The sequence below is a fragment of the Natator depressus genome, chromosome 4, assembly GCF_965152275.1.
Source record: "Natator depressus isolate rNatDep1 chromosome 4, rNatDep2.hap1, whole genome shotgun sequence".
Taxonomy (NCBI): Eukaryota; Metazoa; Chordata; order Testudines; family Cheloniidae; genus Natator; species Natator depressus.
In genome coordinates, this window is record NC_134237.1 from 17,749,102 (window position 1) to 17,773,134 (window position 24,033).

General features: G+C 43.5%; 1 protein-coding gene across 1 annotated transcript; it reads right to left on the reverse strand.

Annotated features, from left to right (window-relative positions):
* Positions 1-600: 600 nt before the first annotated feature.
* Positions 601-23,481, reverse strand: HPSE (heparanase). Its single transcript, XM_074949962.1, has 12 exons — positions 23,306-23,481; positions 20,054-20,199; positions 17,876-18,001; positions 17,060-17,233; positions 14,705-14,876; positions 13,628-13,675; positions 10,078-10,171; positions 9,309-9,415; positions 7,740-7,854; positions 4,285-4,403; positions 3,113-3,259; positions 601-2,180 (listed from the first exon to the last, which is right to left on the reverse strand). The coding sequence occupies exons 1-12, from the start codon at positions 23,479-23,481 to the stop codon at positions 2,021-2,023; spliced, it is 1,584 nt and encodes a 527-aa protein (XP_074806063.1). The 3' UTR covers positions 601-2,020.
* Positions 23,482-24,033: the final 552 nt, after the last annotated feature.

The following is a 24,033-nucleotide window of genomic DNA, read 5'->3' on the forward strand; positions in this document are numbered from 1 at the left end:
AGAAAACCACAATTACCAAACTGATATAAATTTTATTTAAAATATGCAAATATTAAAAAGTCACTATAAACAGGGTTGGCTGTGTTGCTGGTTTTTAAGAATGGTCCTGAAAAGCATTTCATCAGGCTAAAAAAAGAAATTTTATTACTTGTTTTTCAAAACTTTAGACTGTTACAACTAAGAACTTTACAAATCTAATTTATGTTTCATAATTTACGCTGTCTGTTTACTTCCATCTGAATTTGGAGAATGAATATTTTAAGTTGAACACAAATTATCTGGTTTCATTGCCATTTTTAAACAAAATGTCATAACTATATTTCAGTGATTTGTATGTTTTTGATGGTTTTTAAAAAACAAAATCTAAATTTGGTTCCTTATTTACCTGATTGTGTCATTTAAATCGCAAACGGAAAATACAGTAATGTGAAACTTTCTTCCTGATATATCTCAAAATAAGCATTCACAGTTTGCATTGTAGCAGGTTGTATGTTTTACATATAACAAATATCAAAGACAATATCTGTGCTTTAAGTTATATTGCTATTTGGTGTTTTGAGATTTATTTATATGAGAATAAATAGTTCCTGAGTAAAGGTATAGGAAGAATGCAGTAAGTTTAAGAGAAGGAAAATGGCTTTGAAAGACTGCCAAGAGAAGAGGACTCCAGCTGTCATTTACCTCTGCTGGTCCAAAGAATCTTAAGAGATCTCCTGAGTTTTATAGACTTGGAGAGGGCTCACATTTCTGACTGGGAGAAATCAGCTGTCTCCTACAGCCACGTTAGTTATTCTGAGTATGATCCAAAGCCCAGTGAAGTTTTATCTTGGACTTCAGTGGGCTTTGAGTCAGACCCTCTGTGCCCTCCCTTCCTCATATGTATACAGTTAGTGAAACTATCCAGCCTGATCATAATTCAGGCCCTTGGTAGTGATATCAGGGGACTTCACGAGGAACTGTGAATATGCTCAGTGAAGTTGTTTAGAGGTAACTTCTTCCCAAACTGATAACATTCGTGAGCCAGGGAAGCAGGTTAAAAGGAGAACATAGTTATCCTGAAAAATCAGTAAAGCAGAGAGAAAAAGTTTTATCAGAGTGAAAATTCACACCCCTGAGTGATGCAGTTATACTGACCTAACTCCCCCTGGAGACAGCACTGTGTCTACAGGAGTGTTTCTTGGGGAGATGAGTACCTACGTCAATGGGAGAAGCTCTCTTGTTGACACAGGAGGTATTGTCTTCACTAAGCACTACAGTGGCACCGCTGCACTTGTAAGCGTAGACAAGCCTTAAGCTTTTTTTCCCCTCACTCTGTTTCCCTCCTTCCATTTAGATAATCCTTCCTTTCTTAGTCTTCCTTTTGCTTGTTTTCTCCATCCCTTACCCCCAAGATAACGAACAGTTGAATACTGCAGCTGGGCTTTGGACATCCCTTAATGCACAAAAAAGTCAGACGCTCATTACCTGCAGTAACTATTGGCAGCTTTCGCATGATAGTCTCCTGCTCTCCCATCATCTGTGGGCATTAAAGGAACAGTGCGAGTAAAAACACTGGGGGGATACATTTTAAAAGAGCCCTCATGAACCTCATCTGCTCTCAGGAAAAGAGGCCGCTATAACAATTGTGCTTAAATTTATATAACCTAGAAGATGAGGGAATATCTAAGTCTTTGGCTGGCAGATCTGCAGACACAATGTAATCAGCTCCTGTGACAGAAGTGTGCTGAGTAGAGAAGAACTTGCTGCTAAATGGACCACTGGGGGCCCAAGAGAGGAAGGAAACAACCTTCCCAAAACGTGGGGAAAAATGTTCTTGCAGGTTTACATCAATATGGTTCATATACACAGTATACAATACGCATTTATGCCCTCTCTTCCCCCAGCTTTTGCTGCCACTCCAGCAGATTTGCAGCAAGTTTGCCAGAGTTAATGCTTGCTACAAAAATGTGACCCTCTAGTATCAAACTTGAGTTTTAGCCACTATGCACCTGCAACCGTCCTGTGAGGATGTGTTCAACATTTAAATGCAAGCAATAGCTTTTGCATTTTTTATTACATAAAATCCATATGAAAAGGCTGGAAGGCCAAGAGCACTCCCAGGATGGAGGGGTTTCTTAGTAAGTGCTGGCAATGTTTTGTTGTCCACCATCCTTAAGACATGACCGTTCAACTGAACAGACCTGCATGGAGAGAGGTTGTTGGGTTAGTTATGTTTTGTGGACCATCTAACACAAAGCTCACTTGGTGTGACTGGAAGAAAGAAGGAAAGTGCTGACATTAAGGCAGATTTGCTTTAAGGTAGTTAAACCACTTCCACCCCCATCTTTACAGACTGACAAGTGTACAGGATACTGGCAGCATGTTTACTAGATGTATTAAGCTGCCTGCAAGCTACATGTATTTATGTACATGATATATACACACACACTTATGTGGGGTAACTTTAATGAAAACTGAAAAGTAAAAGTTTTTTGTTGTTGAACTGTTCACAATCACAAGTTGGGTGGAGAATGTACTCTGAAAAGCACAGATAAGCTTCTGTTTCTCTTGAAACTGTTAATGCACCACTGACACCCAAAGAGGTGCACTCAGACCAGATGATCACAGTGACCTTAGAATCTAAGGAGGCAGATCCTTACCATTTTTATGTGTTAGCGATATTAATTGTCGCTGTTAAATACAGAGGGCCTGATTCTAATCTTACTAAAACCAGTGTAAATTAAGAGTAGCTGCTCTGAAATCATCACAGATAAACCTGTGTTCAAAACCATTCTGAGATTAGAATCAAACCTAAAATATTGAACCTGGATACAGGCAGCCTTTTGATTCATACATTTTTGTGATGTTCCATCACTCCCGTGTTCCATATTAAATGCAGAAACGGATCATCAATAATAGTCATTACATGTCTGCTGAGCTATCATATCAATAACATTTATCAACAGTGCCTAGTGTTAGGAGACCAAATTTTATAAGTAAGCACTTACGAAAAAGTAAAACATAAAAGTAACTAGTTTTTAATCCTAAAAAATTGAAAATAGAGACCTGTTTTTATAGCTCATCTACATGATAGTGAGGGTACAATTTACAATAAAAGAAAATGTATTCTCACCTGGAAAGTATGTCCTGTTCCCCATGAGGTAATAAAAGGTATTCATCTATATGCTTATTAGATAAGTTATGGGGCAACTGCACATGTTTGGTGACATTATAGAGGTTTAAAAGAAACAGAGTAACATCCCCTTCTTTGTACATTGGGCTGAAAGGGAAGAAGAAAAGCACATTAACAGTCACATATTAAAAATAAATTATAGTATTTGAAAGGAGTTGTATTCACAATTGGGCAGATCACATTCCCTCTTCACCAGAACAAGTGTGGTTCCTCTGCCCAGGGAGAGGATAAATGGCCAAACTCCATGTGTGTGTCTGTGCCCTCAGCGCACCAAGAGAGATGAACTGCTCACCGTGTCCCAGAATACAGGGAGACACTGGGGATGGGCTGCTGAATCTGCAGCTATGTCTACACCAATAGCCCCAGTGCCTTAGCCACTAAGGGAGCAACATGGAGGACAAGGAGATGACGTAAAAGGTTGCACCTGCAAGTATACTGTTCTCATTTCCTTAGAATTAGTTCTATGGAGGGTAACTCCTTCCAGAGGCAGGATATTGGAGTGGATGGACCCAATGGTGGTGATATTTTTGTAGTACAGTAGCACCTAAAAGTACCAGCTGAAATAAGGGCCCCATTGTGCTAGGCACTGTACACACACACACACACACACACACACACACACACACAGAAGCAGTCCCTGCCCCAGAGAGTTTACAGATTGAACAGGCAAGATAGACCAAAAGGGTGCGGGGGGGAAAAAAGGAAATATCCCTATTTTACAGATGGGAAACTGAGGCACAGTGCGATTTGGTGACTTCCCAAAGTCACACAGAATGTCTGGAGCAGAGCAAAGAATAAAACTCAGATTTCCCGAGTTCCAGCCCAGGGCTTTAACCACACCATCATCTATACCTTCTCATATAATTCACTACAGCAATTCTTATGGACCTAGTTGTTGAAAGTTTCATAAGAGACTCCTGAATGTTTTTCTAGAACTCCCCTCCCCATTCTACGTGTTACACTGTGTAATGGCCGATCAATTGCAGGGCCTGATCCAAAGCCCCGTTTAGCCTGTCAGAATGTTTCCATTGGTTACAATGGGCTCATTGTGCATTAGGGCCTCTGTTTTTACTGTATTCATTTGTTCCTGGATGTTGTGTTAAAATGCTTACTTGTGGTTATTCGTGCAATGAAGGTACACTCGAAGCCTCTTCGGATCTGCTCCTTTCAGGCCAACTTTCAGTACCTTGGTACCGACCAGTTTTTTGTACAGCAGAGAAAGCCAATAATCCTGTGTTGCATATAAAACAAAACATTTTTCCATATGGCAAACAAGGTATTCTAGATAAGAGGCAAATTACACTCAGACACTAGAATACAAGGTCCAAATGATAACGAGCCAGGAGCTTGAGGGCTACATCCAGTATGCATGTATCAGGGCAGGCTGCAGCCTCTCATTTTTAATACCTAAGTGCAGACTCCTAAAACCACTAGATCCACCATCCAGTGCTGGATATGGAGCCACGCTGGGCTCACAGTCTGCAGTGGCCATACCACCCGCCCTCCATTAAATTGAAGAACTTGGCAAGCCACGTTCGTCACTTACACTGTATGTTCTCATTGTACATTCACTCTGCTGCCACCCTCAGGTTGTTGGGAGTGTGAATACTCTAACATGCTGATGACATAGAATGACTAAAAACCCGGTAACTGCATCTGCTCGTGCAGCTTAGAGCGAACGCAGTATATGGTGAGGGACTTTTTTGTTTAATTAAGAGAGCTTTTCTGCTCTCTTTTGCAATGTCTTTCATATCAAATTTGTTCAAGTTCACAACAAATAATGTGACAAAGAAAAATCCTGTTTCCGCTTTGCTGAGTGTAGAAGGTATAGTTAGAGCTATTTTGCTCTCCTGTCTTCATAGGTGGATACAGGAGTCCTTCAAGTGGGAGATGCAGGTCTTGATCCTGCACGATGATAAGCACCTTCTGCAGAGTGCCGAGTGTCCTAACCTTCAACTGAAATCAACAGGAGTTGAGCTGCCCTCAGTACTTCACTGGTATGGACCCTCAATTAGCTCTAACTGTGCCCTGTTTAACTTGACCCTTTGAACTGCTAACTCTTCTCCAATAAAGCGGTTTTATAAACATCAGGGGATTGATTCTGAACTCGGGATTGATTCTGAACTCGTTCAACTGAGAGAGTCAGGAGTAACTCCACTGAAGTCACTGTAATTATCTTAATGCAAAAATGCTGAGAGAGCAGGATCAGGGCCCCATGTCTTTATATTGCTGCACTGTCCCTTTTTCTAACTTGGTTGGTTTTTTTAAGAGGAGATAGAATACACTGCAACTCTCTTTCTGCTAGAATAGCTCTGTAGTTCTAACATCAGGAGAAACATGGACTTTAGATAAGCTTGGTAAATATGGCTTGGGAAACACATGGGGAAAAGACAAGTTCAATTTTAGCAGACTCGTTTCTTTCCCCATAACCATATTTATGAGGACCATGTGAAGTCTGACTGGTTCCAAAAGGAGCCCATTATAGAAGCTCTCTTTATTTTTAAATTTCCTCTGGATCCTGAAAGGTATTTGCCCTACAGAATAAAGGCTGCTATATAGAAAAAGATCTAAATTTTCAGATGAGTGATTCACCAGCAAACCCAGAGAACTGGTTTTATTTATAGTCGTATACATTTCCCACTATCTACTCTAGATTAAAGAAAACCAGAAAGAATACTAACTCTTAAATCCCCCCACAGCCCTGTCCCATGGGGACATCTTACAATGAGCAGGATGCATAAAACAGCACCATAGTTATATACACCAGTTTCCATTATAAGCCCTCTTTTCACAAATTTGTAGCAGCCACAACTTGGAAGCAGATTAAGTGTGGGGAAGGTAGGAAAGAAGGATGGGAACGGTTACTCCTCCCCACATCCATGTATAATTGCCATTAGCACTAATGAGAGTTCTACGCTCATAGAAAGAGTAGAACCTTTATAGTTACTCCAAATAAATCTGGCTCCTTATGTTATAAGGAAATGAAAAAGTGTATTCGTTTCTGTTGCTTTTTTATCTCAACAATTAGGACTAACAGCTTTGTTCTTAAAAATAACATTCTTATGCTATTAGCTCATAACATAAATAACTAAGTTGAAACATCTCAAATCATTAACACCTGAAAATCATTTACCACTCTTTAGAGAAAACCCCAAACTAAAGCGTGGACTCCTCAGAAGACTTGGGTAAGTTTGTATCTAGATAGAACATTGTGGCTTAGGTCCATCTCTGCTGCTCAAGCACATAATTTTTCCCTTATTTTTCTTTAGCTATTGTGTTCTTAGACTGCATGTGATCCATATTCAGAACTTAATTGATTTTAGATACAGGGATACTGTGAGAGAATGTAACCCTGTGATCACACCTACATGCCACTGTGATCAATTCTGTACAAGGCATGCCTTGTAAGGTATCATTTGAAAACTCACAATTTGCTGGTCAGTATAGTCCTGATAAAATATGTGTGGGAGTTCCCTCTATGATGTTATTAACACATGTTCCACAGCCCTACCCAAACAGAGCTTGGCAAACAGGTCTGTCCTAAACAAAGGAATGTGTGCTCTGCTTAATTTGCATTTAAGTAGTAAACAGAGTCATCAAGCAGGAAGGGAAACAAAGGAAGCTCAATCAGGTGAGAAAAAGCCAGCAGGGAACATCCCTCCACATAGATTCTGTCTCCTAGTGCTCAGCTGGAAATGTTTTTCAAGAGACGGACTGAAACTATAAAAAGGAGGGACAAAGACCCCAAGGCACCACTCTCTTTCCCTGCTCATCACATTCACTGTACCTGAAGGGACAAAGGAAGCAATCGTTGGACTCTGGGGGGAGGGTTCCCATCCCACAGTTTGGTCAGTAAGATTGCGGTAGGCAATGTTTCTTCAAACGTTGCTTTAATCTGATATAGGTAGTTAAATTAGGTGTTAGTCTTATCTTTATTTTTCTTGTAACCATTTCTGACTTTTATGCCTTATTACTTGTACTCACTTAAAATTTCTCTCTTTGTAGTTAATAAACTTGTTTTATTGGTTTATCTAATCCAGTGTGTTTAAATTGAAGTGGCTGGGTAACTCCACTTGGGGTGACAAGTTGCGTGCATATTATTCTCTTAAATGAACAACCAACTTAATATAATTTGTACTGTCGAGGAGAGGGCTGGGCAGTGCAGGACATACATTTCTGGGGGGAAATCTGGGATGGGGTTGTGCTGGGGTCACCTTACAGCATAACCAAGGCTAGTGAGAGCCAGAGTGTAACCCAAGTGTGGCTGGCAAGCTACAGTTACATACAGACACTCAGGGTGTGGCTTGCATGCTAGAAGGCTGGTTGTGAGTGGCCCAGGTGGGAGCTACTTAAGCAAGGCATTGTAAGGCACCCAAGGCTGCAGGGCAGGGGTGACACACCTGCTCATTAGTCTGGATTGTACACTGGTACGTGACAGGAACCTACATGTGAGTCTCTTTAAGGGAGGTAAAAATAGCTGGCATCTCTTTCCACCTCACGTTTAACCAGAATACAAATATATACGGTATGTATGATTATTATTAAGGCAATGCTATTGTATACTCACAGGCAAAGGTTCAAAATTTGCATCCACCAGGTGATAGGTTCCTGCTCCATAGAACACTTGTCTCATCACCACATCAATACCCATTCTGGCTGACAGTCCTAATTTGTCCAACCACCTGCCAGAGAACAGGAGACAAAAAAAGAAAAATGGTAATACAAACATCCCCAAAATAAACAGGGGAAAAAACTGCTGATCTCAACTGTTAATGCCATCTCTGCTGCCTTGTACATGAAACGAGAATTAAAATAAAATGATAATGCTAAGCACAAAAAACCCATGAAACTAAGTCAAAGTACAGAAATGACAGGCGCCTCTCTGAAAATCCATTTCACATTCCATCTGACGAGCTGTCTGATTCTACTGTGCTGTTTCCTTAAACTCTCTTGTCACCATCTTTGTCTTGGGTAAAGAGAGGCGGCCGCCTGTGGACATTAAAAGGCTCAGCATGTGATTTTGTCCTGAGCAGAAGCAATAAGGTTCAGATGGAGCCTCACGTGAAGAGGTCATCTTGTGCTCTAGCTTTTGACTTTCCTCCGTAAAAATAATTCTCTAGATTTTTTGGTTGCTAAAACGTGAACCATACGTGAACCAATGCAGTTATGTCTGCCTGAGTCTGCAGACTGACTGAAATTAAACTTCTGAGAAAAGCGTAAACACTGTCCTTTCATTTCAATGAACCGTTAACATTGAAATCCAGCGGCAACAATTTAAACATCCGTGTGGTGAGTTATTTCACTGAGGGCCAAAAAAGAAATACAGACAAACATGTGGTGAAGATCTGCTCTGTTAGTCGCATCTCATTTTGGCATCACAAGTGGAGGGAGCGCCAGCTATGGATGAAGCTAGGGACAATACCAGAACTTTTTTCCCAGTATGATCTGTGTTAGTATGCGGAGACCTGTAGTTTCGCTGGGCCACACCTCCAAACTTACCCATGAAGCAATGACCCAAAAGAATGCTACGATGGTTGCACCACAGCAGTGGTTCTCAAACTTTTGTACTGGTGACCCCTTCCACATAGCAAGCCTCTGAGTGTGACCCCCCCCTTATAAATAAAAAACACTTTTTAATATATTTAACACCATTATAAACGCTGGAGGCAAAGTGGGGTTTGGAGTGGAGGCTGACAGCTCGCGAGCCCCCATGTAATAACCTTGTGACCCCCTGAGGGGTCCCAACCCCCAGTTTGAGAACCCCTGCACTATGGTCTATAGGCCACACTTATTTTAGCCACCCTTTCTATACAGTGTTAAAAGTTAAGCAAACATTTTCCTGGCCAGCAGTTAACATAAAAACATGTCTTTGGCTAGATCCCTCACACAGGGAATGTTTTGGGATCAATTTTCTCTGTTCCTGGGGACTAACTTGCATGAGAGTGACCACCTCAGGTCTGCATGCAGAAGTATTATGGGGCTCCAAAGAAAGCCAGTCCTACTCAGACAGGGAAATGTTGCGGACATGCTGGGCATTTAATGGTGGTCATTTAACTGAAGGAGTTCCTGAAAAACCCAGAGCCCTACAGAAAAAAAACGAGTACCAGTAACTTTGAATACATGTTGCTCTACTTACATAAAGCCGGCAACGTAGGTATTAGACAGTCTGGGAGCTCCACCTCCATAGGCTGAACTTGTTTCTCCTAACCACACCTTTTTACCAGGTACAGTTCCATCAACAATCTAGAGAGTGTTGTGTCATTAGGATAAAGAGAGGAAAGTAAGTACATACATGGCTGTGCCTAAATAAATAGTCACAATTATGTGCTTTAGAACTGATCTCTAGAGAGATCATATGACTTTCAGGGCCTCCTAATATGACCATATTTAACGAGGCAAGGCTCCATAAGATTTCTGATTAACAGGAGTAGGGGAAAGAAATAACGTGTTTTTTTTTAAACTCACATATATTAAATAATAGATTCCCAAATCTAAATTAATCAGGACCAGACTCTGCAACCCTTACTCACACACAGTATCTTACTATGTAAGTAGTCCTGTTGAAATCAGCAGGAGTACTCTGGGAATAAGGTACTACTTCGTGCAAGTAAGGTGACAGAATCTGGCCATAAATGTCATCTCTGGGGCTATGATGGCACGAACAAATAACTATAAATTCATTTTCATGGTTTATAATATGTTCAATCTTATGCTTAGTAGATACCAAGGCCTCGAGATCAAATGTTGTTGGCATTTTTGATATTTGTTATATTATTTACAATGAATACGGCATCTAAACATTGAGAGTCTTTAGCTGTATCGTTAGCCAACAATTTCTATTCTGGTTCTTATATGCCCATCACCGTGGTAGCAGAGTGCACAGACGATTTAACATAACATTGTACCTGAAGAACATCTTTTACTGCTGTAATAAAGGTTTCCAGCACTTCAGGGCTCAAGAAATCCTCTCTGGTAGCGCTTCGTCCATTTACGTAGTAACTGAAAAGTTAAGAGACACCCCAAGCAAGCAAAAATAAATGACGCAGCCAAGGTTACACTGCCTCTCTTACAAATTACTTCTCCCCATTCACACGGAACCTGAATGTCCTAAAATATTCCAGCAACACTCCCAACTGTAGATGAGTTCTGTATCAAAATCACTTTTCTACCTTAGTTGCTGGCTCTATTATTAAGGCAGACTTTTTGCATATAGTGAAATATTATTTGTCTATCTAATTAACTTAGGGGTTCATTTATATAGAGTTGTATTAATTAGTTTCTTTATTTTACAAACCTTAATCAAAAAGGTTTTTTTGAAGTGTATTACATTTTAAAAATACATTACAGCTCTATAATATTATATGATAGAGACCTGGGATCTTGAACAATATAGACCCAGAGTCAGGAAAGCGTCTCTATTCAGAAAAAAGAAAAGGAGGACTTGTGGCACCTTAGAGACTAACCAATTTATTTGAGCATGAGCTTTCATAAATTGGTTAGTCTCTAAGGTGCCACAAGTCCTCCTTTTCTTTTTGCGAATACAGACTAACACGGCTGTTACTCTGAAATCTATTCAGGAAAGCACTTAAGCATGTGTTTAAGTCCCATTGGTGACAAGGAGACCTAAGAACATGCTTAAAGTTATGCACGTTCTTAAGTGCTTTCCTAAATTAGGGTCCTATTTTATAAAGCTTTGCCCATATGTCAACATCACTAGAACACATACATGGGAACTGGCAATTCAGATAATATTTCTATGATTTGCGCACTGGGTTGGGTCCCAAGGAGAGTTAAGACTATCAGAGGCACATTGTCAAACGTGAATGGGAATTTAACCATGCAGCTGAAGTTGTATTAATGGTAATTGCGTGGGTAATTCTCAGAGTGGAAAAAGTTAGTCTTCAACCTGAAGGGGTTTTGTTTACACTAAACTTGAACAGGCACAAGGAATGAAGAAAAATGCAGAATGTAAAGCACCAACCCATGTTGCTTAACACTCCTGTTACCATCCCTATTTACACACTACATTGGTGGCATTAGTTTGTGCTCTTGGTGATGGTTTCCAGAATTTTCTCTAGACTAGTTTCTCTCTGAGTGGGCTGAATTCTCAGTAAAATAAAAAGGAGTACTTGTGGCACCATGTACTGCATCTGATGGAGTGAGCTGTAGCTCACGAAAGCTTATGCTCTAACAAATTGGTTAGTCTCTAAGGTGCCACAAGTCCTCCTGTTCTTTTTGTGGATACAGACTAACACGGCTGCTACTCTGAAACCTGAATTCTTAGTCGCACTCACACAGCACGACTGACTTTAATGAGGCAAACTGGTGCAACAGAGAATATGGCTCAGTTCCAGCACAGATCTCCTATCTACCGGGATGTTTAAAATGGTTGATGACCATGAGGACAGTGAAGCGATAAGCTAATATGTGCTCCTTTTGTGGCAAGGTAGGGCAGGCCAATTTGACTTGGTCACTAGGTCTCACTGTCTCTAATGACAGACCTCCCCATGGCCGGCGGGAGAGAGGAGCTGCCGCCAAATTACCGCTGCCGCGGGACATGGACTGCCACCCCTTTCTAGCTGCCCCCCCCAAGCACCTGCTTGGAACGCTGGTGCCTGGAGCTGGCCCTGCTCTCCAGAGCCCCAGCAACAGCTGGACAGGAGCATCCTTTGGCACCCCAGGGCACTCAAACTCAGGTAGACCACATGGGTCTTATCCTCAGGGATATGGCTCTCCCCTTTCCTCTCCTTCAGACTTATTATCTCTACTAGCCAAAGCCTGTGTGGCAGCCAAGGGGCAGCTGGATCATGTTTCCACTGGGGCAACAGATAAACTTCCTTGAATTGCAAATGGTGTTTTTACAATGAACAGCATCCATCCCTAACGCTCCACTTTCAGTTGTTAAGCAATTTGCATAATTAGCTACCCTGTGGCATTACTCTCGTTTCTGACATGGCTGTTTCATCTGGGACAGTTCCTTGTGCTGTTTAGAGTGAAATATTAGCTAGAAAGTGCAAATTACTAATCAAAGATGAGTAAGACTCTCTCTTCCTCCTCCTTTATGCCAGCAAAGCCCCGTTCACCTCCCAGTCGGAAAGTCTATTCTGTTACAAGTTCTGTAGCGTTTGTGGAGCTTTGAGACAACCTGGGCTGCTGCTCAGTCTGCATATGCCATCGGCTGTGCCTGTCGAAATGCTACATACGCAAAAGCCCACGAGACCTTGTCTGTTGGAACACCACCCTTTCCTGGTCAGAAAACCTGCTTAACTCCCGGCATTGCTTTGAAAAATGTACCTGCTATGACTTCTTGGCTCCCTGTTAACGGGATGGAAGGATCTCTCTTGTGATCATTGCTCACATAGGCTTAGTAATCACATGGAGCTCTGTGCACAGCCACAGTGAGTAGACTCTTGGCTATCCTTAGATTATAAAATGCTCAGGAATGCCACTACATCTTTCCACCTCTATTGGAGCTGCACAGCCATTGATCGTCAGTGATATGGGGACTGGATAGTAAAACTGGTGTGCCAAGAGGCCTGTTCGACAATCCTAACACTTTAAAAATCTCTTCTCTTGATATATACTGTTTATTCAGAACAGGGAAAGGAGAGGTAAAATCATGGGGGAAACTCCATGCATTGGAGGAGTCATGGGATACATCAGCGTGGTGGGAAGGAGAAGAAATAGACTGGCATTTTGAAAAGACACACAAAATTTCCATACAGGAAATTGTCAAAAGTCTGGTACCATAGAGAATCCTCATCAAACACCTATCAAGCAAAGCTTATAAAAATTAAGAAAAAAAGTCACAATCTGTGTTTACAAATGCTGCCAATTAAATCCTTCACTGGCATTTTAGCCCTAATATTTCACCTCCAACTACATTCCACCCTCCCTTCTCACATGCAAAGCCAAGAGACTTGCAGAATAACATTGCTGCAATATGCTGTATTGCTGAATCATTCTGAAATATGAGGACCTTTAGACTACTCAGTCTTTAAGGTCTGATCCTGCAAAACCTGCTTACTACCATGAAACACCCCCCACCCCCACCCATGTTCGGTTGGGTTGCAAGCTAGGGCCCTACAAGATTTCTTTTGTTGTTCTTTTTATTAAAAGCAAGATAGGTGTAACACCACACAGGGTTGGTGTAACATCACGCTGCCAGGTGAGTAACTGGCAGTGGGGACTGAACCTGGGACTTTTGTTTCTAGGAGCTTGTGGCTCTACTGCATGAGCTAAGACCCCACTTTGTATGCAAATTCATCCACCTCTCTCTGTGTCCTACCCACCACTCGACGGGGACAGAGTTCCACAGTGAGTGGGTGTGTGCTGAACTGCTGTTTCAAGTGACGTTTTTCTACTTTCGCCATCACGGTATTTAAAATCAATAAGGTTTCACAAAAATCTGTATCTATTAATACTATAGCAACTGAATAGATACTTAATACTTACTGATGCCAGGTAACAGAATCAATTACTTTCCCTCCTGATTTCAGGAAGCTGTCAACAAACAAAAAGAACTCCATTATTTTGTGAGGCTATGAGCACAAAACAGAGTTGCAGAAAACTAATCCTGCCTCTGAGAATGACTAGCTGAGTGAGCTTGAGCCTTTCTGGGCCTCGGTTTGCCTCATCTATAAAATGGGGTTAGTAGCATTTACCTACACCAGTGGACTGTTGAGGGTTATTTAATGTTTGTGCAGTACTTTGAGATTCTCACATGCAAGACACTAGTTAAAACTTTTATTTAAACAGGATTTAGTGACAAAAGCAGAAGTGGATTTGGGGCTTTTTGATTGGTATCAGACAGATGTATAAAAACCTAAAGCACCAGCTTTCCATTATATCAAATGCTGCAATCTCACTGATGCTTCATGTGTTTTAGACACCCTAATGTAAATTTAAAAAAATATTCATAATACCCTGCCCTACCTTCCTCCTTCCCTTGAGTTTGTTTCTAAAATTTGTTGTATGTATTATACTCAATTTATGCCACTTATTTCTGGTAATATTTCACAGTACACTAGATGTACTGAAAAATATTTTGCAAAAATAATGAATAATAAAGTGGTAAGAGACTGACACAGCATTTCTTATTAAATCATTGCTGAAAGGTGGGGACTCACTTTTCTGGTGCTGACTGAAAGATGTGTGGGTTAGTGAGTTTCTGCCACCCCTTTAAGGCCAGAGCTTCTGCCATAAACCAGAGTAGCTCCATTTACATCAGCAGAACTGACCCAATTTACACCAGCTGGGATTTAGCCCTTACTCTCTGGCAATGCAGTTATGATTTCAATCAGACTCTGACAGGCAGACAGTTGTTGGCTCTAGTTTTCCATAAAACTAAAACAGAATTCATTCTCAATCAAATCTAATTTTTCGGTATCCTAACACCTTAGGCATGGTCTAACTATGGAATCATCAGACCCCTTAAATTCTCAGTCCTCCCTCCCATACACATCTGCATTCTATGCTCAGCATATTGTCTTCTCCTATCAAGCCTGTGATGGCAGGTTTCTGCTTTGCTACCTCTTCAACAACTTCTGAGTATTTTTCCGTGGTTGACCAACATCAGGGCCATAAAGTTTTGAATTCTTGTAACTGCTGTACTTTCTCAGAAGGTGATACAGATGAATAAAGTCTTGCCCTAGTTGGGAACCATCAATATAGATGCCAGACTTCTTCCTGAAACTGTTCGGCTCTGAAAAAAACAAACATATACACACAGACTGCTCGTCAGTAGCGCACCAGAACAAACATATGACTCATTCAAAATGTGCACAGCGGTAACAACCAACCAACTTACAGAAAGTTAACTACACAATTGGGCAGTCGATAAGCTATGAAAAAAGAGACGGGAGAGACTATTACACCTACAGGAGGCCCTCCCAGGGAAGGATTGTTCCATATAGTATGTTTTCCAGACCTCTGTCCAAATTAGTTTGAATAAGTAACGATGATGATATTTTGCACCTCTGTAGCACCTTTCATTTGAGGATGCCAAAGCACTTTACAAACAGTGAATTGATTTAAAACAATTCAAGCAGTAAGTCTTCCACTGCTTCTCTTAGTCATGATTAAGATCTCACCCATTTCCCCCATAAAATATGCCCTTATTTGGATTTGTATCAAACAGAGCTGTTCCTGAAAATTTTTCATTGTAGAAATTAATGGCCAATGCTATGTGGTAGGAAATATTTCCAGTCTCACCTTGCTCTCTCCCATTTCCTGGCCTGCTACGCCTCTTTTCTCAGCCCCAGAGAACCTCCCCCTATCCTGTTATTAGAGACTTCTTTTGCTGTGTTCCACTACTTGTCTCCCTCTTGTCACCTGAATCCAGAGTCTCTTCTCCTGCTCCTGCCTAGTATAGCCTACTGCTAGCCAACCCATTCCCAAAATCGGTATACAAATGCTCTTTCCCTCTACTGCATTACCAGAAATCCCCTCCCACTTAGCCAGTGCCCCTTGGTCACTGTTGTTGACACCCTGCCTTTCCTGACCCCAGAACTGCTCCCTGTAATTTGCTTTCTCCCACCGTGGCTCCCTAATGGATTGCAGTTATTGATGTTCAGGATAAGAGCTGCCATCCTGGGTCAGACCAATGGTCTATCTAGCCCAGTATCCTGTCTCCAACAGTGGCCAGTATCATTATGGATCTCTAGGGCTCCAACTGCCACAAAGTGTTACCTGGATATCCCAAAATTGTGATTCATCCCATCTCTAGTTGTGGAACAATCTGACAACTATTAAAATTCCAGCTTTATGGATCAGTTCGCAAAACAGTGTGAGATGCAGGCACAAAAATCTGCCATTGTTTGACAGGGTTTCTGCAGCCAAGAGTTTTCCCCAATTTTGCAGCAGTGGAATGTACAAAATACTGTGGCCCCTTTTTGATCCAAGCAGCTACTCAAGGTTTGGGGTCCTGAGGATGGTCCAGTTGTGAGCAGTAATTGGTGAGTGTGGGGTATTTTCTTTGATGCAATCTTGTTTATTTACAAGGAACATACAAAGTCCTGCTTCACCAAATGCAGGAGAAACCAAGAACAAAAGGAGCAATGTCTTAGCTTACAGCCCCAGGCCTCTTTACCCAACAGACTCAAAAGCCCTCTCTCTAGGGTCACACTATGCTCACTGGCTATAGCTTGGTTTTCTTGCTTTTTGCCTCTGCCTCCCTCTCTGTTCTGTCCTCAGTTTCTGTGTATTCCCTCTTCCCTCAAACACACCCCCGTATCCAAATACTCAGCAAAAGCATTCTGCCCACTCGGGTCCGGTCTACACTACAGAGTTAGGTCGACCCAAGACATCTTATGTTGACCTAACTATGGAAGCACCTACACTTAAATTTTGCTCCTGCCGATGTAACTGCCCCGCTACGCCATCTTAACTCTACCTCCACGAGCGACATACAGGCAAGGTCAACGTAGTTAGGTCGACGCAGTGTCAGTGTAGACACTGCATTGCTCATGTCGACTGTTAGTGACTTTCAGGAGTCATTGCACAATGCCCTACCCTGACAGTAAAATCGATACAAATGTTCCCGGTGAGGACGTGCACCTCTGACACAAGGAGCAAAGCACAGACACACACACGCAATGTAATTACTGCAGCGGCTGTATGCTGATGTAAGCTAGGTTGACTTAATTTTGTAGTGTAGATATGGCCTCAGTCCAGACTCCCAGGAAGGTTCACAACCTCTCTGTGTCTTGGGTGAAGGGGGCTTCTGATTAACTCTTCCTTGTGTTAAATGCTGGGTGAGCTCACATCCAATCTCAGAGATTTGTGATCGATGTAGTCACCAGTACCTCTCAGCATAATATCTACTATGACTACCCTAACACTAACACACACACACAAACACACACCCCTGTCATGCTCTGCACTTACCATTCCCAAGTTCCCAAGACATGTTGTAATGTTGGGAAGCACAATAATCCAAGAGCAACTGAGCATTTGAACTATCCCACTGCAAGCCACCTTTTCGAAGTAAGGCATTAAGACCAAAGATCAGATCCAGCTTTGAACACTTTGCAAAGCTATACAGAATGTCCACTGTACTTCCTGTAAGAAGAAAGGAGGGGGGAAAATGAATTATTCTCTTCAAAGTTCTGAAGTACCAATTGACTTAAAACAAATAATCATCACAATGAGTAGGCTTCATATTTGTTCTATTAGTGCTGACGATGTACGTAGCACTTACAGCCCCACCAATCTTACAATCTCAAGACCTTATCCTGTAAGATGCTGAGCATCCTCTCAACTCCCATTGCAACTGACAAAATACTAAATCAGAAAACAGACCCCAGTGGCAAACTTTCAAAGTTGTTGTAGCCACATTGGTCCCAGGATACTAGAGACAAGGTGGGTGAGGTAATACCTTTTATTGGACCACCTCTGTTGGTGAAAGAGAGAAGCTTTCAAGCTTACATAGAGCTCCAGACCTGAAGGAGAGCTCCGAGTGGCTCAAAAGCTCGTCTCTCTCACCAACAGAAGTTGGTCCAATGAAAGGTATTACCTCACCCACCTTGTCTATGTAAACTTTCAAAGACATTTAGGAGCCCAATGGTCAAAGTCTCTTTTGAATATGGGACTTATCTTTTGAAAATTTTGCCCTAGAACTCAAATAGGTTTGCAACATCACAGTTGCAAGTCACAGCACAAGAGTGACCTTCCAATTAACAGGTATTGTCACAAATATCTTACTTGTAATGGTGGTGTTTTTGTATTTTTTCCTGTACTGTTCCTTAAGGAGTATCTTCTCCTGGATGGGCCACTGAGATAGCAGTAGCTCCTCCACAGCAGTAGGAATGGATCTTACTCCACAAATACCTGCAGGCCAAATAAACCCACAACATGTCACAATAATAAACTTTTCATAGTATTGTGCTTAGGTTACAATAAATGGAGGATTGTATTCCACATAAAGAAACATAGTTAAGTTTGTACAGAGCCGCTCATTCATGCATTTCTGTAGGCTGAATCCTCCTGCCCAGTTCAGTACATTAAATGTTAGAAAGAAGAATGATTGGGTTGATATTTTTGCCCTCTACAATCAAATAAAGCCAGGTGTCTTATCAACAGCTAAAAATACTTAGCATTTACAGTGACAGCACTCACTGTGTTTCTACTGGTTTTAACATCTTTGCCAGTTCTAACAAAAGTATTCCCATTACAGGAAAGCAGTTTAATATGTGCAAAGCACATTTTATCTTTAAAACATTTAGAGTGGGGACCGACCGACTGTGTTGGAATATGATGAATTTGGATTATGGGTGGCTATAATTTGATACATTGTTTGGTTATTGCTGGAGACAGTTCTCTGAGTTATCATGCTAATGTCTTTAAATCTTGTATGCAAAGCAACTAGACAGACACTGTGCCATTTGAATAAAGAACCACAGTGCAGGAAGATGGCAAAGTCAACAGCTCTCATTGTACAAAACAGGAAAAACCCATTTCCTGGTTGATGCAGCGAGAACTGCTGATCTCATTATAAGAGCGGTGAGGAAAAGGCTTTGGCAGAAGTTCTGGAAATGTTAAGTTTGTTCTTCAGGCAATATTTTTTTTTAAAATGACTGAACCCATAAACCACACACCGACACTGTCAGACAGTAAACTGAGGAGGATGTACATTCATAAACACTGCAAGAGAGCAGGACAAAGTACAGGGAACATTTCAATTTAACAACATCCACTAGTAACACTGTACAGATTGCTTTTTCAAGGCTTTTCATCAGCGAACCCAACTTTATAAATTCTCAGTGAAATTCATCAGATGCTAAAACTTGGCATACGCAAGCCATCTGTCTAGAAGCAAAGTGTGGGATATTTTATTTAAAAAAAAAAATGTATACAGGCTATTTAAATATAAGGGTGGGATTTTCTAGAGCAATCAATGTTGTCCTAACTCTGCTCCCCTTAATTGGGAGTAAACCTTGGAACATCTAGTGAGTTGCTGCCCCCTAAGAGCCTTCTCCAGAGGGACAGCCTTGGTTCATTCCATGTCACTGGAAGCTGACAGAGTGGATGACAAACCTGGACATTGATCTTTAAATGTTGCTTTTCAAGTTGCCCTAAGAAAGAAGAAAACCATTGTCTTCAATGGGATCAGAAATAGGCCAAAGACGAGTGTTTTTGCAAATTCCCCCAAGAAAATAAAGCAGAATAATCTCCTCTCTTCCACCTAATTGTTTTTTTCCGTTAGTGCTTTATTTTCAAGATATAGCTGCAATTTTCTAGCTCCTATTGGTGAAAGCAGAGGCTGGGAACACTGTTCTGATGACATCGTATGGAACAGCAACCCAGTAGAAAGGTAGATTTCCCAACTGTTAGGTGGGGATTCTGCCTGTAAAGTAACCGGTTTTCCACCCTGCATCTCAATTGTCATCATTTGTTTTTTGTACTCTGGTACCAGTCAGAACGCGCTAGGCTTTCTTCACACAAATAGGCCCTGCAAGAGCTCATAATGTAAAGAAACCCAAGGAAACAGCTGATGGGGAAAGGGAGACTGCAGACTGTTAAGTACTGGGGCGGTGGTAAGAGAAGAGACAGAACAGAACAGGGGTAGGAGGGAAGATGCTTCTAAAGACCTATGTAGAGAAGAATCTTCTAAACAGCCCTGACCCACTAAGTTGGAGGCTTCACTTAGTGGTAGCTCTAGGGCAGGCTCCACTCACCTGTGCTTTCCTCTCCCAGCAGCTAGGAGATAGCCCTGCAGGACATGGGACATGCCTGTCAACTTCAGGCGAGTCTACTGACAAGTAAGCATGGACTGGAATGCTTTTCCCTGTATTTACTGTATCTGTAGCATGCTTTAAAGCACATTTTAATTAATTTAAATCAAAGACATTTTCATGGTTAACATGTTGCCATCAGTTTTACCTTGATTCACCTGTGGTTCCCAAAAGTCTCTCTCTTCTAAAGTTGAATCCTTCTCTGGATTGAAGATCAGGAAGTCGGTTCTGGTGCCACCAAATCTCAAGAAGCCTGGAGACAAACCTCTTGCTAAAGTGCGCAGTTTGGGAGAGCTGGAGAAGGGAGTATTGAGAAATGGAACAAACATCTTCATCACAGTCAAGCTGACCATAATTAGTTGTAGAGATGGGTCTGATCATCAGAAACATTCAGATCCAGATGCAAATTTTGCAGCCTGTGGCCTCAGGGGGTGTAGAGATTGCAGGAATTCCCCTCCCTTTCCTCTCTTTATACCTCCCCTTAACCATATGTCACTCTTTGCCTCCTTTTACACCCATGGGTTGAGTGTGTTTCCTCCAGCACTCCCAGATACATACAGCAACCCCTGCATCATATAGCAGGGCTGCCATTAGATCATAGGGTTAGCAGATTTCTGACTAAGTCATCAATGATTTTGTAGGTCAGGCAGCTGCTCTCCACGGAAAGTCCTCACTTTTGATGAAAATGGTCAATGATATGACTGGGAGTATCCTTTGCAAATGAAGGATTTTTTCCTATGTTTTGTTGTAGTTTTCCCCACCTTCCCTCTCCAAAAATTCCAACAATTGGAAAGGATGACAGCACTTTAATGTCATGTTTGAATGCTGGGGGAATTTCATTTGTTCTGCCCCTACTTCTCTTTTTCTGAAATGAGGAAGCATTGTAACCAGCAGTTTGGAGTACACCAGGGCCTTACCTACATAAGAAAGTTGGGCACTGGTTTAACTTAAAATTACTTTTAAATTTTGATTCCTAGTTGACCTAAGCAACACTGAAGCCAGTCACTCTTAAACCAAAAACAGAGTCCACACAGGGGCTAGCATCAATTTAACTCAACAGATGAAAAAACCTATTTAAATTAAACTGGTCTACACAAATACACACAGATTGCACAAGTTCTCAGCTGGAGTAACGTGCAGGGAACAGGTTCCTTGAGCCCAGCCACTGCAAAGGAGGAGACAAGATTGCCACTCTTCAGTCTGACCTTGCGGCAGAGACAACAATGTTGTGCTTCACCGATGTTATCTGTTATGGAACAACTGTGCAGGAGCTTATCAGACACCAATTACTTCCTCTTTGTGGCAGAGCCTGAATCATGAACTCTCTGATTAGACGTTTGTCGTTCATTCCACTTTCACTTTGCTGTTGAATGTCAGAGAGGTTAGAAGTGTACTAGGCCATGGGCTGGGGAATTATTTCCCCATCTCTGAGGCAGGTTGAAGATACCTTCCCTTCCCTCCCCCACCCCCTTGCTGCTGGGTGCACTGTCAGTAGAAAAAGGATGACTGCCTGAGCAAGTGGCTCCAGGCTCTTATTCCCAGAGCTCAGGCAGTGGAAGAGAAGGGCAGACTTTCTTTGCGGCTAACTAGAAGGAAGACTCCCACATCATGGGAGACCATCTCCAGTGGCCGAGCAACAGGAGGGATCCCAAAAGATGGCAAGGCCCAAGCCGTGAGAGAAGAAAGTGCTTAGCAAGTCAAATATTAACACATTAATCCTCAACACCCCTGTGAGATGAAGGTAAAACTGAGACCGAGCAAAGGAAAATGCAACAGAGGGGCCAGGAAAAAAAAAAAAAAGATGAGAGGCAGCGTGAGGGGGAGAAAAAGAGAAACAAAAGAATGGGGACTAAGAGTAAGGGGATGTAGAGAACAGAAATGAGACAAGGAGGATGAAAGCAGCTGCAGGAAAGAGGAAGTCAAAAAGCAAGGCGAGAGATAAAAGGGACAGAAAAAAGACAGGTGGTAAAAAAAGAAAAGATTTGTGGACGCAGGAGGAGTGAAAGTGGGAGAGGGGGGCAGGAGCGACATGGAGAATGAGAGCAGAAGGAAAACAGGAGAGAGGAAAAACTCTGGTGAAGATTAAACATGGGTTGGTTTATTTGGTGTATTTCCCTAGAAGGGCTGGGTTGCTGAGCTGGAGGACTGCATTTTCCAGCAGGTGCAGATTCAGCCTCGGGCAGTGACAGAGCCTCCTCCACTTGTTTCACTCCACTTGAAGCAAAAGACATAAGTGGGAGGAGAGTCCAAAGCTGCACCAGGAGTGGGACGTCAGCTCACTTCATGACCCTGCTCGGTGGAGGAGCTAGCAGGCTGTGAGTTCAGGAGCCCCTCGATCATTGGACTCTGCTTCCTCTGTGTTGTGGTGTTTGGCCCTCATCCGACCCTTGGTAGCTGTACTGTTCTCCTGTCAGTGTACCTCAGCCCTACCTTTTTCTCCGCTCAGTTTTCCTGCTCTCTTTAATTCAGTTTAAAAAAATCCTGTGGGATTTTGTGCTGATGAAAACGTGCTGTAACTCCAAAAGCTGTTGGATTTACAGCCCTGCAGGACAAAGCACCTTGTTTATCCTCAAAACAAGTACAGCATGGGCAGCTGTCCTGTGAACGCCCTCCACCCTGTGTTCCTGCCAATGGGTACGTCTACATTGCAACACACCCATGACTGGCCCAGGACAGCTGACTCAGGCTCATGGGGCTCAGGCTGTGAGGCTATAAAACTGCAGTTTAGATGTGCTGGCCCAGAAGACCCCATTAGGGTCTACTAAAGAGTTTAGTATAAAGAGCGGAGCCTGAACTGACATAGGGCCTTTGTCTCTTTTTCATTCAGCAAATGGACAGGATTTTCTGTCCCAGGGTACCTCCGAGCCTTGCGGAAGGGCTGGAAAGACTTTGGGCTAGTAGGGCCCCACAGGTCGGCTAAGTGACCTCGGCTAAGCTTCTAGCAGGTGGGTAGGAACCTCGGCTGGTTTTCACACGCTTCCTCTGGAATGTTATTCCCTTACGAATAAAGGTGCTTGCTTAGACGGAGCTGGGCGGTAGCTGGCCCCAGGCTGTCCCGCGCCCGGGGAGAGAAAGCAAAGCACAGACGGGGGCTACCACAGGGTAAGGCAGGGGGCTGGGCCGCAGAGAGCCGGCAGGGTCCCCTGGGCACCTGGCTGGGGCGCGTGTGTATATGTAATGGGCGCACCCACCCTGGGACTGGCAGGACCGTTTGGACCGGGGGAGGGGAGAGGACGGACTCTAGCTCCCCTCTGACCTCGCCGGACTGGCGGCTGCAGACGTGTGGGGGGGGGGGGGGGTCACAGCCGCTCCCGCCCCTAGCTGGCCCCGTCTTTCTACCCGGGGGGAGGAAATCGCTGCTCCTCTCCGGGAGGCAGCGGGGAGGGGGGCGGTCACTTACCCCAGGACGGGGACGAACCTGGGGTCCGCGGCCAGGTTGGCATCGATGGTGAGGGAGAGGAAAGCCGGGCTCACCTCCCGCGCCGGCTCGCCGCGCAGCTCGGCGCTCAGCACCGCCGGGCCGGCCGCCGCCGCCTCCCCGGCCAGCAGCAGCCAGAGCAGCCGCCACAGCAGCATCCTCGCCCCGCCGGTCCCGCCCGCCGCTGCCGCCCGCCCGGCGCAGCTCGCCGCTCCCGGCCCGCGGGGCGGCCCCCAGCCCGCCCCCTGGCGCACGTGCGCGGCGGCCGGGCGGAGCCGAGGCAGCCCCACGTGGCGCTCTGCGGGCGGGCTGTGCCCCGTCCCCCCGGGGCTCACGCTCTCCAGCCTGGGCCTGGCCCCCGGGGGCAGCGCTCTCGTGGCATAAGCGGCTCTCTGACCCCCGCCCCGCCCCGCCGAGCCGATGTGGCTTGCACAAGGGATTGATCCGGGCTCCTGGTTCCCCACAGGCTGTTCTGAAAATGCCCGGGACCATGGTGCGGGATGCAGAGGACGGCTAGGAAGATGTGCTGCCCTGGGGAATCCAGGCCTCTTCCCATCTTAAAACGAAGTTCTTGAGCCAGAGGCCTTTTGAAATAAGCCTTAGTTCGCACCCGCCCCTGCACTGCAGGAATTCAACACTTCTTGGAGCAAAGGCAGGGAAACTGCAGGCCTCGGGCTGGCACAAGCCTTCACATGTTCCTAGTCAGCCAC

Bases quoted from the DNA above. Each gene is read 5' to 3' on its own strand.
- HPSE (XM_074949962.1), bottom strand. From the start codon at position 23,481: ATGCTGCTGTGGCGGCTGCTCTGGCTGCTGCTGGCCGGGGAGGCGGCG. The intron at 20,200-23,305 runs GTAAGTGACCGC...TCCCTTCTCCAG, and splicing joins AGGTTCGTCCCCGTCCTGGG to CTCTCCCAAACTGCGCACTT. The intron at 10,172-13,627 runs GTAAGTATTAAG...TTAACTTTTCAG, and splicing joins GATTCTGTTACCTGGCATCA to TTACTACGTAAATGGACGAA.